At 36.7% G+C, this 15,052-nt stretch overlaps 3 protein-coding genes across 3 annotated transcripts in view; 1 reads left to right on the top strand and 2 right to left on the bottom strand.

The window, feature by feature from the left end:
* The window catches only part of col27a1b (collagen, type XXVII, alpha 1b), a 96,940-nt gene extending 94,819 nt beyond the window's left edge, over positions 1 to 2,121 (top strand). Inside the window, exon 61 of the mRNA XM_059336972.1 lies at positions 508 to 2,121. Within this exon, the coding sequence (XP_059192955.1) occupies positions 508 to 654 (147 nt within the window). The 3' untranslated portion in view covers positions 655 to 2,121. The remainder of the gene's footprint in view (positions 1 to 507) is intronic.
* On the bottom strand, positions 2,112 to 10,298 carry zgc:101858 (uncharacterized protein LOC449555 homolog). The gene is made up of 8 exons (XM_059336971.1): positions 10,208 to 10,298; positions 9,900 to 10,070; positions 7,651 to 7,829; positions 4,634 to 4,727; positions 4,484 to 4,553; positions 4,359 to 4,395; positions 3,435 to 3,498; positions 2,112 to 2,551 (listed from the first exon to the last, which is right to left on the bottom strand). Exons 1-8 carry the CDS (start codon positions 10,229 to 10,231, stop codon positions 2,393 to 2,395), a joined length of 798 nt encoding a protein of 265 aa, XP_059192954.1. The 5' UTR covers positions 10,232 to 10,298; the 3' UTR covers positions 2,112 to 2,392.
* Positions 10,299 to 10,476: 178 nt separating this feature from the next.
* Positions 10,477 to 13,544, bottom strand: ppil3 (peptidylprolyl isomerase (cyclophilin)-like 3). Its single transcript, XM_059337516.1, has 6 exons — positions 13,468 to 13,544; positions 13,123 to 13,197; positions 12,097 to 12,190; positions 11,925 to 11,992; positions 11,692 to 11,810; positions 10,477 to 11,143 (listed from the first exon to the last, which is right to left on the bottom strand). The coding sequence occupies exons 1-6, from the start codon at positions 13,468 to 13,470 to the stop codon at positions 11,017 to 11,019; spliced, it is 486 nt and encodes a 161-aa protein (XP_059193499.1). The 5' UTR covers positions 13,471 to 13,544; the 3' UTR covers positions 10,477 to 11,016.
* Between the last annotated feature and the right edge of the window lie 1,508 nt (positions 13,545 to 15,052).

Here is a 15,052-nt window from a genome sequence, read left to right as displayed (position 1 = left end):
AGTATAGATTACAACCTGGATGAGGACGTTCTTGTAACTGCCTTCAGTGTTATGTTTTGTTGTTGTTATTTGTTTGTTTGTTTGTCTTCTTTGCAGGAGTAATACAAACTCTCCAATCTAAATTGTTTGATATTCTATGGTTGCCTCAAAAAATATATAAAAATGCATATATATATATATATATATTTGACATTAAGTGGAACTCTCTTATTTTGAAGTGTGGAGGGGATAGGCCTAGATAAGTATTTTTTTTTATATGTTTATATGTACATCTGTATAATGGTGTCTATGTGAGTATGTGTATGTATATATGCATCTAGCCTACGTTGTTGTTTTTTTATTTCTTGGCTCGAAAAGAAGACATTACATTTTTTTTAAAAACGTTCTTAGTCGGAAGGTAAGATGATGCTCCACTCATATAATCTGGCGTGGAGGGGAAATCTTATCGATAAATCCCAAAACTATCCATCATTGCATCATGTGACCAAATGCAACCTTCATTTTCAGATCAAAGATGGCCGCTGGCACCAGACCCACTTCATCTTCCAGACCCAGGACCCGAACCTACTCCCCATCGTGGACGTGTACAACCTGCCGAGCACAGAACCCGGCGCACGCTATCACCTGGAGGTCGGACCCGTGTGCTTCTTATAGCACCCCGAGGAGGATCCAAGAATACTTCTCAAAGGAGTACCTGCATGAAGAAAGGGGGACAGGTGGACGGGGGGGAGACTAATCCTTCTGTTTCCACAACAAACCCCCTTTTTTTCTTCGCAAAATATGCTTGGACTGCAGAAACAGGAGGGGGCGCCAGAGAGAGGAGGCCCGTTGAAAATGCAGAGACTTCTAGCACTAATCAGCCTATGGAAAACAATAATAAGCTTCTTTTTCAGAGACTTGTTTGTGTGATACAAGACCTGAACGCCCCTTTTGAAAGGAAGTAATATGAACGTCTCATCCTGTCACCTCGGACCATGTTGTATCATATTTTCTTCACGGTCCGATTCCCCCGACCTAAAGCGTTTTTTTCTTTTTTTTTCAAAAGAGATCTGTACAGAAATAAGGAACAGTTACATCTGCAAATGCAATAATTCCTATTTTAATGTTTAAGTATTATTTATACATGTATATGTACTGTATATTGTAATATAAAGTGCAATAGTTATTGTTTCACAGCCTTTCGGCATATACAGTATCAGCATCATGTCACTCATTCAGGTATACAGTGTGCCTCAGACACACAGGCACTCTGTCTCCAGGTAAGTCTTTTTTTTTTTTGAGCCTTTAAAAACTGTCCGGTGCTGAGAGACCCCCACGTTCGTACAAATAACAATACACAAACAACTGCTGTGTGGTACGCTCCGCGTTAGAGTGGATCGAAGCTTTCCACAGCGTGAACTGAGAAAAGTGTGTCAAGATGCTACCTCGTACTGCACCTCTCATCTCGCAGCAAAACAAGACGTTACCTGATATAATCTGAGGAGACGGCGAGGTGACACCCGGTGCTGCAACAGTTGACACTCACATTATAAAGTCATGTCAGCTCTCCGCCAAGCTATGTCTGTGCTTTACGAAACAAAAAAAAGGGAAGATTGTAAGATATACACGCAGGCCAAATTCATTAAATTATATTTTCAAGGTAGTATTTTAATGTTTTCAATATTCTTTGTACTGTCTGACACTGAGTCTGACACTATAAGTTAAGGTTTTTTTTTGTATCTGTAAAAAAAATGTCTAATTATGCAACCTTTATTATCTTACAGTGGATTCTATTTAAGTTTTATTTAAATTCTGATTAGCTTTCAACTTCAATTTCAACATCAACTTCATATTTTATCACATTTTTTGTGTTTTTCTAACTAAACTGTCCCAGACAACCGTTCTTTTTTTTTTATTTACTGTTTATGCATTTGTTACTCAAAGGTGCAGCAATGGCGGTTTTTCCCGCCAGTCTATAAACTCAGAGGATTTCTTACAATACACAACACAACAACACAACACAACACTACCACGGTACATGAGCTCACAGTGTTTGGTCTGTACAGGCATTTTTTTTTTTTTATGCTGCGTGAATGAAGTCTAATGACTCAACAGGTAATTCAATAAAAGTCTGAAACCTTTGTTGATAAGCAGCTTTCGGTTCCTTTTCATCAAAGAAAACTTCATAGTAACGTGAGAAAATAAGGGGCTTCCTTCTATTGGTTTCACACCCAGAGCTGTACAACCGCTGTAAACATGAAGAAAAACTCTCCTTGAAGTAAAGCCTTGTTTGTTTATCAGCTCCCAGCCAGTTTTAGTGGAAATAGGAGGATTCTTGATACAGAAACACAAGCAGACTTAAAGATTGAAAGCTTTATATTAGCAGGCTGGTGCATGTTAACATCCATGATCTTTATCTGGGACACATGGCGTGGCGGCCCCCGTCGATGGGCAGGTTGACTCCAGTGATGAAGCTGGCAGCGTCAGACGCCAGGAAGGCGATGCTGTGGGCCACTTCCTCCACCTGTCCTGGTCGGCCGAGGGCGTGGGTCTGCTTACACTTATCAAGGAACTGGTGGAGGAAAAAGACACTAAGAGTTACTGTGAGACGCTGCTTTCACATGCTAGGATACAGGTACATGTCAAAAAATTAGAATATCGTGAAAAAGTTCAATATTTTTTGTCAGTTATTTCGGAAAGTGAAACTCTTTCGAGCATGTGTTTCTTGTAATTTTGATGATTATGGCTTACAGATAATGAAAACTCAAAACTTGGTGTCTTATAAAATTAGAATACATAAGATCAATAAAGATAAAGGATATTTTAAATAGAAATGTCAGGCTTCTAAAAAGTAGAATAGTTAATACTTGGTTGGGTCAGAAATTAATCATTCAACCACTAAAACTAATTTTTCTGTTTAGAAAATGCAAGTAACTAACTATTTTTGCAGCTTTGTTTATAAAACAGTAAATTTGAAAATTCATGGATAACAATAATTATATTTTAGCATCAAAAATTTCATTTTGGTTAAAGAGCTTCTACATCAGGGGTCTCAAACTCAAATTACCTGGGGGCTGCTGGAGGCAGTATCAAAATTACAAAAAAATACACAAAATTTTAAAAAAGACACTAAATTACTTGAAGAAAAGACACAAAATTACAAAAAAAAAATACACAAAAAAGACAGAATTACCAAAAAAGTAATTAAAGTAAAATTGTTGTGTTCCAAAACACAACACGGTAAAGTGCCATTCATATAAAACTCACATTAAACTTTCATATCAAGGTGAGGGCCACAAAATATCGTGCGGGCCGCAAGTTTGAGACCCATGTTCTACATACTGGTGTATTAACCATTAAAAACAAACATTAACATAAAAATGATTTGGGTAATTACTATATTATAATACTACTATGTATTAGTTGAAATGTAGAGTATTGAGATGATGTGTTACCTGAGCATACTGGTCCTCATCTAGTCCTGCTCTCTTGTGGACATCTGTGATGATCACACCAGGGCTGAGGAGATGCAGCAGGGTCAGGATACAATATTATAATTCATAGGATATGTGTTCCAGTGGTGGAAGAAGTATTCAGATCTCTCATTTAAGCAAAAGTACTAATACCACACTGAAATTACTCATCGGCATCAAAATGTACTTAAAGTATCAAAAGTAACAGTACTTGTTGTGCAGAATGAACCCACTCAGATTGTTATATATATCAGGGTTCGTACACTTTAGCAGTGGTCAAATTCAAGCTTTTTTCAAGGACTTTCAAGCTAAATTTTCAAGCTTTTCCAGTATCTTACACCTGTTGTAAATTGCATGTTTTAGATGAGTACTTGCATGCTAAAAAGGGGAGATTTCACTTTACCACGGATATAGTCAGATTGCAAGAGAAATACAGTAAGAATGTCAACACTTTATCCGAAATCCAAGCACTTTTTAAACCTTGAAAATACAACATTTAAATTCAAGCATTTTCAAGGACTTCAAGCACCCGTACAAACCCTGATATATATATATATATATATATATGTATATATATATTATTTGATTATTTGTATTGATGCATTTATGTAAGCAGCATTTTACTGTTGTCAAAGTACAGCTAATTTTAACGACTTAATATACTGTAATTTGGTCATTAAAACACTTGCTAGGTGTGTAAACGACAAATTTTATCATGATGCAATGTGTTGATTCCTTAGACAGAGATACAATATTTTCTACGATTTAGATTCAATTCAGGGGCCTGCGATCGGTCGTGTGAGCTCTGTCAGACATTTAAATGAAAAAAATCTAGAGGATCATATGTATTGTTGACCATCAACATAAAGATACAGACTGATGTCTGATTACATCCCCAACACTTACCAGACAGAGTTCACCCTGACCTGCTTCGCTGCCAGCTCTGAAATACCAAAAAAACTTTATTGATATGGTGAACGTTGTATATTGCTGAATTAGAAATTATAAGGAGAGAAAAATGGCTCACTCACCGAGCGCCGTACAGCATGTGAACTGATCGATGGCAGACTTAGACATGCAGTAGGCCAGCACTCCAGGGAACTACAGAGATAAAACAGTGTGTCACAGCTGTCAAAGATACTAAAAGTAACATTTAGCGTGTCGAGCTGCTTAATACCCACCGCTCTCTGTCCATTCACACTGGACACGTTGACGATGGAGCCTTTGGTCTTGATCAGGTGAGGAACACAAAGCTGAGTCAGGTGGTATACAGATCTGGAATATGAAGCAAAAGTTCATTGACATTGGAGCCAAAATTAGTAGTTATTACTTGAACACTGAATATTGAGTTAGGGAGTAAGAACTACTGAAGTTTTGTTCTTTTGAGGACGTAAAAAAACAACTGCATCAGTAGTAGGGATGCACGATATTATCGGCATGTTATCTGTATCGGCCGATATTGGCTTAAAAATGAACTATCGGACATCGGCCACCACGCTGATATTCGCCGATATAATAAACAGATTAAATAATGCGGTGCTGCTTACTTGATTAAATGCACAACCTCTGCGCCTATGTCTGTCATATGTTTGGAATTTTTTATTGTTTGCACATCACCTCTCTGTTGCACCTTAAGCACATGTTTACTTATTATGTCAACTGTGAAATTGACCAAATTTGGCCTGATTGTGAGTATTGTTATTGATTATCTCAGGGAGAGCATCATCCAAATTTTAAGTACGATGTCAAAAATAAGTATGGAGTTTTAAGCATCAAGTATTTTTCTTATTTTGCACAAGGAATGAATATTACATAACACATGTGATAAGAGTATGCTCCACAATACTGTGTATGCTAATTCCACTACAGAAAAGAGATGAAGATCTCTGCAATTAGTTGTGTGGGAAAAAATATCGGTATCGGTAATCGGCTAAATGAGTTGCAAAAAAATCGGCATATCAGATATCAGCAAAAAAATCCAATATCGTGCATCCCTAATCAGTAGAGCTGGCTAATATTAAAAAAGTCTACTTTTGTATCCTCCTTACATATATTCCTTTGCATTACAGATATTCATTTGCACCTTTCGGGGTACTTGCAGTGCCACTTTGCAACAGTGTTGCATCTTTACAGCACATCTTTTGCTCATCTTTTAATTTTAATTGAACATTGAATTTTTTTATGCTAATTGCTGCTTTTAGTGCTTTTACTTATTCCATCTATTACTTTATGCCCTTAGGCTCTTACATTTATTTTTGAATTATTCCATCCCCGGGTCCTCAGTTACGGTATTTTCATTTCCGTCCCCTGTGTGAACATGTGCCTGGTGTGACAATAAAGTTCCTTGAATCCTTCCTTGAATGCTCAACGCCTCCGTGGTTTCCAAGATGGCTGCTGCTGAGATAGACTCCACTCCATCTACTTAAAATCCTTTGAATCCTTGATTTGTCTTAAGTATACTAGTACAAATTGTGTCAAACCAAGGATTCACAAACTTTAACATCAATCTGGGGCAGAAATCCAGCTCTGGGTGCCGAATCCTTTTGGCCTCACATCATCCAGGCCTGCAACCTTGAAGGCCTCATTTTGGGCTTTACTGGACCTGATTTTCATATTGCCATGCCAACTAAGGGAAGCTCCAACAACTATTCGGAGGAGACCATGTGTGTGGCCCAGGTCCGTGAACTACTTGAGCAGAAAAAGGACTTCTCCTCTTCTCTGCACTTCTAGAGCAACAGGTGAAGAAAAGCATCAAATCCTGTTGAAATTCTTATTGACTCCTCCAACAAAAGAGTTAGAGAGAAGAGCATAACCTCAGGGTTATTCACTCTTCATGACTTTAAAGATTACTGCAGGACATGGAGCAATATCTGCCAAGACTGATGCTGAAACAGTCACAATCACTCAATGGCTGAAGTGATTATCTAGAAGGTCGGTCCAGATTAAATAAGATTGTCACTGATGGCATAAAAGAATCAATCAATGTAAAATGGTCTGAGGACAAAGTAAAGACGCTGCTGACTGGAAAGCTTCCATCATCTTCCACTCAGCCCACTGCTGTCAAGTTTCTGCATCATAGGAGCAAACTAGAGGTGATCAGCAAAGCCACTGTCCTGAAAGGTACAGACGTCTTTATTTAGGATTTTCTTGAAGCTGTTCGCCACAAACAAAGAATTTATTTGGCCATGAGGGCTGCCAGGGAGCAGGAGGAGAAGACCAAACCTGAGGTACGACAGCTCATTGTACTCATTGTGTTTTATTGTGCACAAATAAAGCAAAATATGTTTTTATTCCACTTGCAAGGATCAGAAAGTAACATCAAAGTCAACACATCCGGCCCGTGTGAGGTTACCTGGAAGAAATCATTACAACCGCAGTACTTTTATTTTGAAGGTGCACAAAAACGCAACTGATAAAAAACACTGTCTTTTTTTGGTCATTTTACGTCTTTTTTTGGTCATTCGGTCTCTTTCTTGGTCAATATGTGTCTTTTTTTGGTCATTTTTACGTCTTTTTGTCATTTTGTGTCTTTTTTGGTCATTTTATGTGGGGGTTTTTGGTCAATTTGTGTCTTCTTTGGTCTATTTGTGTCTTTTTTTTGTCATTTTACGTCTTTTTGGTTATTTTGTGGGGGGTTTTGGTCAATTTGTGTCTTTTTTGGTCATTTTACATTTTTTGGTCATTTTTGTGTCTTTTTGCATTAACCTAATAAACTGCTGGTTTACTGCATAACATACATGCTCCATATTGTTTTTGTTGTTTCAATTTATGTTATATTTACAATAAATGGAAAAGTGATATAATGATTGTAGTTTTTACCATTTTTTACTGCTATATCTGACTTACTCCACATTAACATTAGGGTTAGGGTTAGCCTTACCATAACATGTATTCTTACCAGTAGCAGCTCAAAACAAGATCATTTACTGCTTTTTGTGTGATGAAATTCATTTGATTGATTTTTTTTTATAAAATTTATTTTATTGTATTGAGATGCACCTGCAAATAAATAAAACGGCCCTTTAAATTTTCCTCCAATCAGCTCTCTGATCATCTTACCACCCGAACATTTTTTTTGTTCAAATAATATTGAAATAAAACAGGCATTTTCTGTTTTGTTTAGGTGCTGTAACTAAAAAAGAAACAAACACCAAGTTATTTTGTCTCTCTAATGATTGTCAGGTGTTTGACATCCTACCTGACGTTGATGTTCATGATCCTGTCATACTGCTCCAGGCCTGTGGTCTCTATGCTGCCCATGGCCAGGATCCCAGCGCTGTTAATGAGGACGTCCAGCCGGCCGAAGTGAGTGATAGTCTGCTCCACTGTCTGCTTCACCGTCTCCTCATCAGTCAGGTCTCCAGGAACAAGCAGAGGCTAACAAACACACACACACTCAGTGTTTCAGTATGTTCACACTTTAAAGGCATTTTTACACAGATTTCTAAAGAATATTCAAGCAATACTAAACAAATAATTTTGTTTACCCGACTGGGGTCCCTAGGGACCTCAAGAATAAGTTACTGTTTGATATTTAGAGGAAAAATAAGTTTTTAGGTATGTAATTAATGCTACCCAGAGGAAAAAACTGAATTATTATTTTAGGAAAGTTACAGCTCTGCATTTGCATATTATACATTAAAGGAAATCTCTGTCTGTCTCTTTCAACATGACAGACAGATTGCTCCTTACCCCCCTGATAGTGTGGTTTACTTTAAATTAGGACCCATGGCAAACAATCGGCTGCTTTTGACAATGGTCCCCTCGGACTCCAATACAATTGTATTTATAAAAAGCACTCATTAAAGCAGAAAATAATTATATAAAGTCATTTGAAGCTAAAACAATTGACTAAATCATAGGGGAGAGCAGTCAGTAGGGTGTGTGTTAATGTGTGGATGATAAAAGAAGCTTAGTTGCAAGAGTTTAAATGTAACTTCAAGTCGTAACTACTATACTATACATGCATTTGCATTTATTTGCATTGATGTTGCATATGCCCATTTAACAGGGTTTTTATGAAAGTTTGTAAATATGCCTAAACTTGCTTAAAATATGCTATGTGTTCATCCCACAATGCATTGGGGTTCAATACATCAACCAGCTGGCGGGTTTGAAAAGTATGTTTTTCTTTAATAGATTGCCTAAAACACATTGTTTATTGTTGAAAGAAACGGACATTACTGTCAGATTTTTAACTTTCTGACAGTCCTTGAACAGATCACAGGTTATTAAAGTTTCTTTTAGAAAAAGTGACCAAAACAAAGCTTGAAATTGTGATATTTCTATCAAAATCATTTTATTCTACGTCTCATTTCAAATGTTGCCAAAATGAAACCGTTTGGAATAACTAGATCCTGCTAAAAACATTAAATCCTGCCAATATTAATTGTGCTGATAGAAATGTCTACATAAGAGTGACATGAGCGTGTCATAAACATGACATGGGATGTGTCATGAACATTAATGACACTTTGAAGTAACATTAATGCTCCTGATACTTGTCATGTCATGTTTCTGACAGGCTTGTGTGACTCTTATGGAGACACCTTCAAAATAAAGTGTTACCATATCTTGCTTAATTCACAAAGGCATGTTAAAAAAAATGCCTAAGTCATTTATTTCTCTTAAGTCACATACTTTACACACAGTGTTATTACTATATCAATAGCCATCCTTTGTTACATCCTTTTTGAGTGAAATGATCAATAAATGTCATATGTTACACTTTTGGTGAAGTTTTTTGTGTTTCCTGCAAAACTTGAAAAAATGAGTAAGACGATTATTTTAACAGGGTGACGACATATAAATAAAGTTATCACTGTAAATAAAACGTGTATTTTCAATAAATAGATGGACTCCAGAGTAGGGATGCATGTCGGCCGATATTGGCTTGAAAATTAACTACTGGACATCGGCCAACACGCCGATAGCCGCCGATATAATAAACTGATATAATAATGGGGTGCACATCACCTCTCTGTTGCACCTTGTTTGTAGCTCATAGAATTGTGCAGTGTAGTCTGAGCCCACCTGTTTATTTATGTTCTGATTAGGGACTGAAGCTGCTTTTATTTTTTTTACTTTTTGTGATTTTGTTAGCACAGTGCAGATTGAGTCGTCACATATTGGGCTCCTGTTTTAAGTTAAATTTGAATTTAAGCATCAGTCTGGAAGGTACATGTAGTTTTATTCAATTTGGGTTTAATTGCTGTACAGCTGCACTTTTCACATGTTCCCAGTGAACACAGGTTATGTTTACTTATTATGTCAATTGGGAAATTGGCCAAATTTGCCCTGATTGTGGCTATTAGTTATGCGGGGGAAAAAATATCGGTATTGTAATCGGCTAAATGAGTTGTAAAAAAATCGGTATATCGGATATCGGCCAAAAAAAAAAATCAATATCGTTATCGGTCACAGTGTTCTGCTCAGTGGGACAGTTACCTCTGCAGCTCCACAGTCGGTGCACTGTTTGGCGATTTTTTTCAGGTTTTCCACGTCGCGGCCGTTCAGAGCCAACAGAGCTCCGAGTTTGGCGAACAGGACGCTGGTGCCTGCCCCGATGCCCGAGCTGGCCCCCGTTATCAGGGCCACTTTCCCCTTTAGAGAGGACACCTGGAGCACACACACACATGCAAACAAACACAAAGTCTGTCAGGCGTACACAAAGTACCTTACGTAAAATAACTCCCCTGTAATTTATTTTGAGTCATAAAGCAGTGATTAAAATCATGCAAACAAAGTAGACTTACTTTAAAAGCACTGTCTGAGGCCATGATTTATTCGAGTTTTCGTTTACTTTGCATGTATCTGCTACAGTCAGCACGACCGGTTTCGTCCACTAGTGATGACGTAGTAGGCAGTCGCAGATTTGTAGTTCATTAATGAAAACACTACTTTCTTTAACTCTAACCAAGCCTTCTGCAGCTTGTTTTTAATGACATTTAAAATATGTATTTTTTTTTGCATGAAGAGCTGTCAATAACGCTATAATGTAATAAACAGCACAACAAACAGAATATAAAAATTATACAAGTTTTATTTAGTACAAAACATTGACAATTTATTTACATAGCCTGTCAGGAAAACAAACATCTCAATATGTATAGCAGTGCTGAAAAAGTCAGGCACATTTTCTTTTTAGACCAAATTGTGAATGCATGAAGATAAATAAGTGAAGATAAACCTATAATTCTTCATTACAAAAGGCCTTAAGTGGATGCAAACCATTATTTGAAAAATATTATCATACAAAGCTAGAAATCAGGGACACCATATCACTGTATTTTGCAAAAAATCTGGCACTAGTCCATGGATAATGAATAAGAAGTTGACTTACTCAAACCACTGGGCATTTTACCCAAATCTAATTTTATTTCTGACATTAAAATGTAAGTTTATTAAGACAACTCAGCATTTTACAGTTTCTGAGTCAGTCTCCTGGTCATGTTGATGTCTGGGGTCTTATACATTTTAATTCCTGCAATGTACTGGACACAACATTGATAGGCTTTTTGAAAAAACAAAACAAATCAGAGTCCATGTTTGTGTTAATGGCCATTTATCCAGCAAAAGGGTTGGCATGAATGGTCACATCCTTTATCCGAGTTTCAGTCAGAGGTCGGAACGTCTTTTCATTGACCGGCAGTTTCTCCAGTTCATCCAGAGTTTCCAGGCCATCGATAATCCTACATGTTGAAGAGAGACAGATGTCAGCTGCAAATATATTCAAGGTTCATACACTTTTTCAGTGGTCAAATTCAAGCACTTTTCAAGGAGTTTCAAGATCCATTTTCAAGCTTTTCCAGGACCTTATAACGGTTGTAAGTTGCATGTTTTACATGAGTAGTTACTTGCTAAATGGGTCATTTCACTCAACCATACCGACAGCGATGGTTTTACACTTTTAACAACCAAAAGTACAGTTTGCTAATCTCAATATTCAATTTATTATTTTTTCATTGAACATGTGATTATCTATAGTCAGATTGCAAGAGAAATACAGTAAGAATTCCAAGCATTTTCAAGCACTTTATCCAAAATCCAAGCATTTTTCAAACCTTGAAAAAACAACTTTAAAATTTAAGCATTTTCAACGATTTCAAGCACCCGTACGAACCCTGTATATTTGAATCAATCAGAAACTGTAAAGCACAATGTAAGCGACTGTCCAGAGACAAAATCCTTATTTCTATTTAAAATAACATTAATTTATCTGTATAGAAAAGTTGCATACTTTCCAAACACTGTGTACTTCATGTCCAGATGGGGCTGTTTGGCATATGTGAAGAAAAACTGGGAGCCATTTGTGTTGGGGCCGTTGTTTGCCATTGAGACCACCCCTCTGACGTTATGCTGAAAGAAAAGAAGGCAAAATAACACATAAGTGATAAGTAAAGACTGATACCTGATGAAATATTTGGTAAAACTTCTTAATGCAGGCAAATAAGATAGTTGGTAGGTACTCACTTTCAGGTGTTCACTGTACTCATCTTCAAATTTGCGGCCCCAAATACTTGTTCCTCCTTTGCCTGTGCCTGAATGGTTTAATGAAAACACAGGGAGCAATGATCATAAAGTAAGAATGTGAATTCTGACATTCCTGTGCTGAAATGCAGCTGATGCAACAACAATCCTGTACCTGTAGGATCTCCAGTTTGAACCATGAAGCCTTTAATATTGCGGTGGAAGACACAGCCGTTGTAGAACCCACTGGCACACAAAGCAAGAAAGTTCTGCAAATAGTACAAAATATGTTGGGAAAGTCCATTACTTTGTTTGGGAACAGGTTAACAGGTCAAAAATGATATTAGCATTAAAAAATAAAGTAGGTCAAATCAGCCTCACCTTTACCAACAGCAACATTAGTGATGCTTCATAAATGCATCAATACTTATAATCCAATAATATATATATCGTCACACTGTTAAAATAATCGCCTAATGGCCTATGTCAACTGTGTGACTTAAGCGGATTTATTATGCCTAAGTCAAAATAAAATGTGACTTAGGCATTTTTTGAACATGCCTTTGTGACTTAAGCAAGATATGGTAACACTTTATTTTGAAGGTGTCTACATAAGAGTGACATGAGCGTGTCATAAACATGACATGGGATGTGTCATGAACATTAATGACACTTTGAAGTAACATTAATGCTCATGATACTTGTCATGTCATGTTTCTGACAGGCTTGTGTGACTCTTATGTAGACACCTTCAAAATAAAGTGTTACCATATCTTGCTTAAGTCACAAAGGCATGTTCAAAAAACTGCCTAAGTCATTCATTTCTCTTAAGTCACATAATTTACTATGCCAATGTGTTATTACTATGCCAATAGCCATCCTTTGTTACATCCTTTTTGAGTGAAATGATCAATAACTGTCATATATTACACTTTTGGTGAAGTTTTTTGTGTTTCCTGCAAAACTTGAAAAAATTAGTTAGGCGATTATTTTCACAGGGTGACGATTTATTAATCTGTAATGGGCCATTCTGAAAAAATAGTAATTTTACTGTAGATACTTTGAGAATATTTGGATGTAATAGAGCCGTAATTTTACTCCAGTAAAGGTTTAAATGCATAGGATTATTATTTTTCCTTCTATTTACTTAGGTTAGTTTCAATGACAACAATATAATTTAATGTAACATTAGTTGACTCACCTCACATGTTCTCGGTGCCCGCTCACAAAACAATTCGATTTTAATCTCCCCCAGATCCGTCTGAAGGGTTACAGCCTGCAAGATTTCCAAAAAGAGACAAAATCATCAAACAATAACTTTTAAAAAGCCTCAGGATTGGCCATTCATTTCTGGTCGCTACCTAGCTTAGCCTGTTAGCACGATAGCTAAAATAAGCATTTTCTCATTACAATAAATACGTTTCTAGACTAACTCCTTACACATTTAAACGCGTTAAAACATCTTATTATCTGATGACTTTTAGAACTGTTTAGGTTATTTTAACGGGGACAGTTATTTACTAGAAATGTTCAGAATCAAATTTACCATTTTCAAACGTTGCGTCTTTGAACGAGTGTGTCATAGAAACATGTCCGTCTTAACGGAGGAGCCAAGCAAACAATGGTTCCGCAAGGAATTTACGATCATTTTAAAAGAGCACACACAATTGGCAACATAAAATTGAGATAGTTCGTAATTTATGATGTACCAATCATTGAGCTTTGTATGGATATTATGCAGGTTTGACATTAGCATGGGTCTGTTGAAGCTCAATGGAAACAGAGAGAACATTTTCTGCAGAGATGTACATGTGTTCTGCTGTAAAGAGGTCTCAAAAATTCTGGGCCCTTAATATTCCCCTAGTTTATACATTATTACATATTATATATATTACATGTAACCACTTTTTTTCTCTAGTTTCTCTGCTTGAATGTTATCAATTTGTTATTGGGTAATTTTATTAAATACATTCAGTTAGCAACTACAACCTACAGGCACAAAACTGATGAATAATAACTAATGATACTGATGAACTGATGAATAATAACTAATTCCCCACCGACATCAGGACCTCAGACAGCCTGGACATCTTCCGCCGCAGGCTGAAGACCTATCTCTTCCAACAATACCTCGGTTAAGTCATGGTCACCTAAGAGATATATATATTTAAAAAAAAAAAAAAAAATTCTTATTCTTTTCTCTTCTTTTCTTCTTTAACATATAGCACTCCTGTAGCAATGACAGTTGGCTCTTAAAGTTATGTACTTACTTGATTCCTATGGTCTATGTCTAGTACCATCAGGTTGAATGCACTTATTGTAAGTCGCTTTGGACAAAAGCGTCTGCTAAATGACATGTAATGTAATGTAATGTAATGAATGTCTTAAAACTAGATGTAGCCTCAACATAAATGGCTGGATGCACCTTTAAAGTCCCTAAAATGTCAGTTTATTTTGTGCTTTAGAAGTGAATAATCCCAAACAGAACCAAAATACAACAGAATCAAACTTGTACGTATCAAAGCCCTACAAATGCCATTAACCTATGGCTGGGGGACCCCTTTAAAAACCTATTATCAGTAATGTTTTAACTGGCAGGCAGTTGAAAAATATTGCTATAGTTTGTTTATAAGCCACATAATTATTTTTATTTTATTTAGCATGTTCCCTTATCTACCCACCAACTTACTAAGGCCCCCATGGCGGCCCCCGACTTTGAAAATCACTGCAACAGAGAACCGAGTGATCCAAAACATTCAAACGCTTAGACAAATTAGGTCAACCAAGTTTATTTAATTTTCTAGTGGATGGTGTGCAGAAGAAGATGGAACACATGTTCAAACAGAATACTCACTGTCACATCATTCATGTCAACACTGATGCACGGATTATTTCCTTATTAATGGAAAACTTTTGGCAGCCCAACACTACATGAAGCCAAATTTGGTCATCCTCTATGATTGGATTGGAGTTGGGAAACATCGGCAAAAACAATTACCCCAAATTAATAGTTTTAAGAGGAGAAGGAACAAAGATGAACCTCATGGGATGAAAAGTCTCATCATGCCAACAGACACACACACTGATAACACTCTCACACACATTGTTCATCTGTGCTAATCACAACAAAG

This window comes from Centropristis striata, chromosome 7, assembly GCF_030273125.1.
Source record: "Centropristis striata isolate RG_2023a ecotype Rhode Island chromosome 7, C.striata_1.0, whole genome shotgun sequence".
Taxonomy (NCBI): Eukaryota; Metazoa; Chordata; class Actinopteri; order Perciformes; family Serranidae; genus Centropristis; species Centropristis striata.
The sequence above is the reverse complement of the archived record's forward strand: the minus strand, read 5'-3'. Positions and strand labels throughout refer to the sequence as shown.

Bases quoted from the DNA above. Each gene is read 5' to 3' on its own strand.
- zgc:101858 (XM_059336971.1), bottom strand. From the start codon at position 10,231: ATGGCCTCAGACAGTGCTTTTAAA. The intron at 3,499-4,358 runs GTAAGTGTTGGG...GCATCTCCTCAG, and splicing joins GTCAGGGTGAACTCTGTCTG to CCCTGGTGTGATCATCACAG. The intron at 2,552-3,434 runs GTAACACATCAT...TTCCTCCACCAG, and splicing joins ATGAGGACCAGTATGCTCAG to TTCCTTGATAAGTGTAAGCA.
- ppil3 (XM_059337516.1), bottom strand. The intron at 11,811-11,924 runs GTGAGTACCTAC...CTTTTCTTTCAG, and splicing joins AGTACAGTGAACACCTGAAA to CATAACGTCAGAGGGGTGGT. The intron at 11,144-11,691 runs GTATGCAACTTT...TTCAACATGTAG, and splicing joins AAGTACACAGTGTTTGGAAA to GATTATCGATGGCCTGGAAA.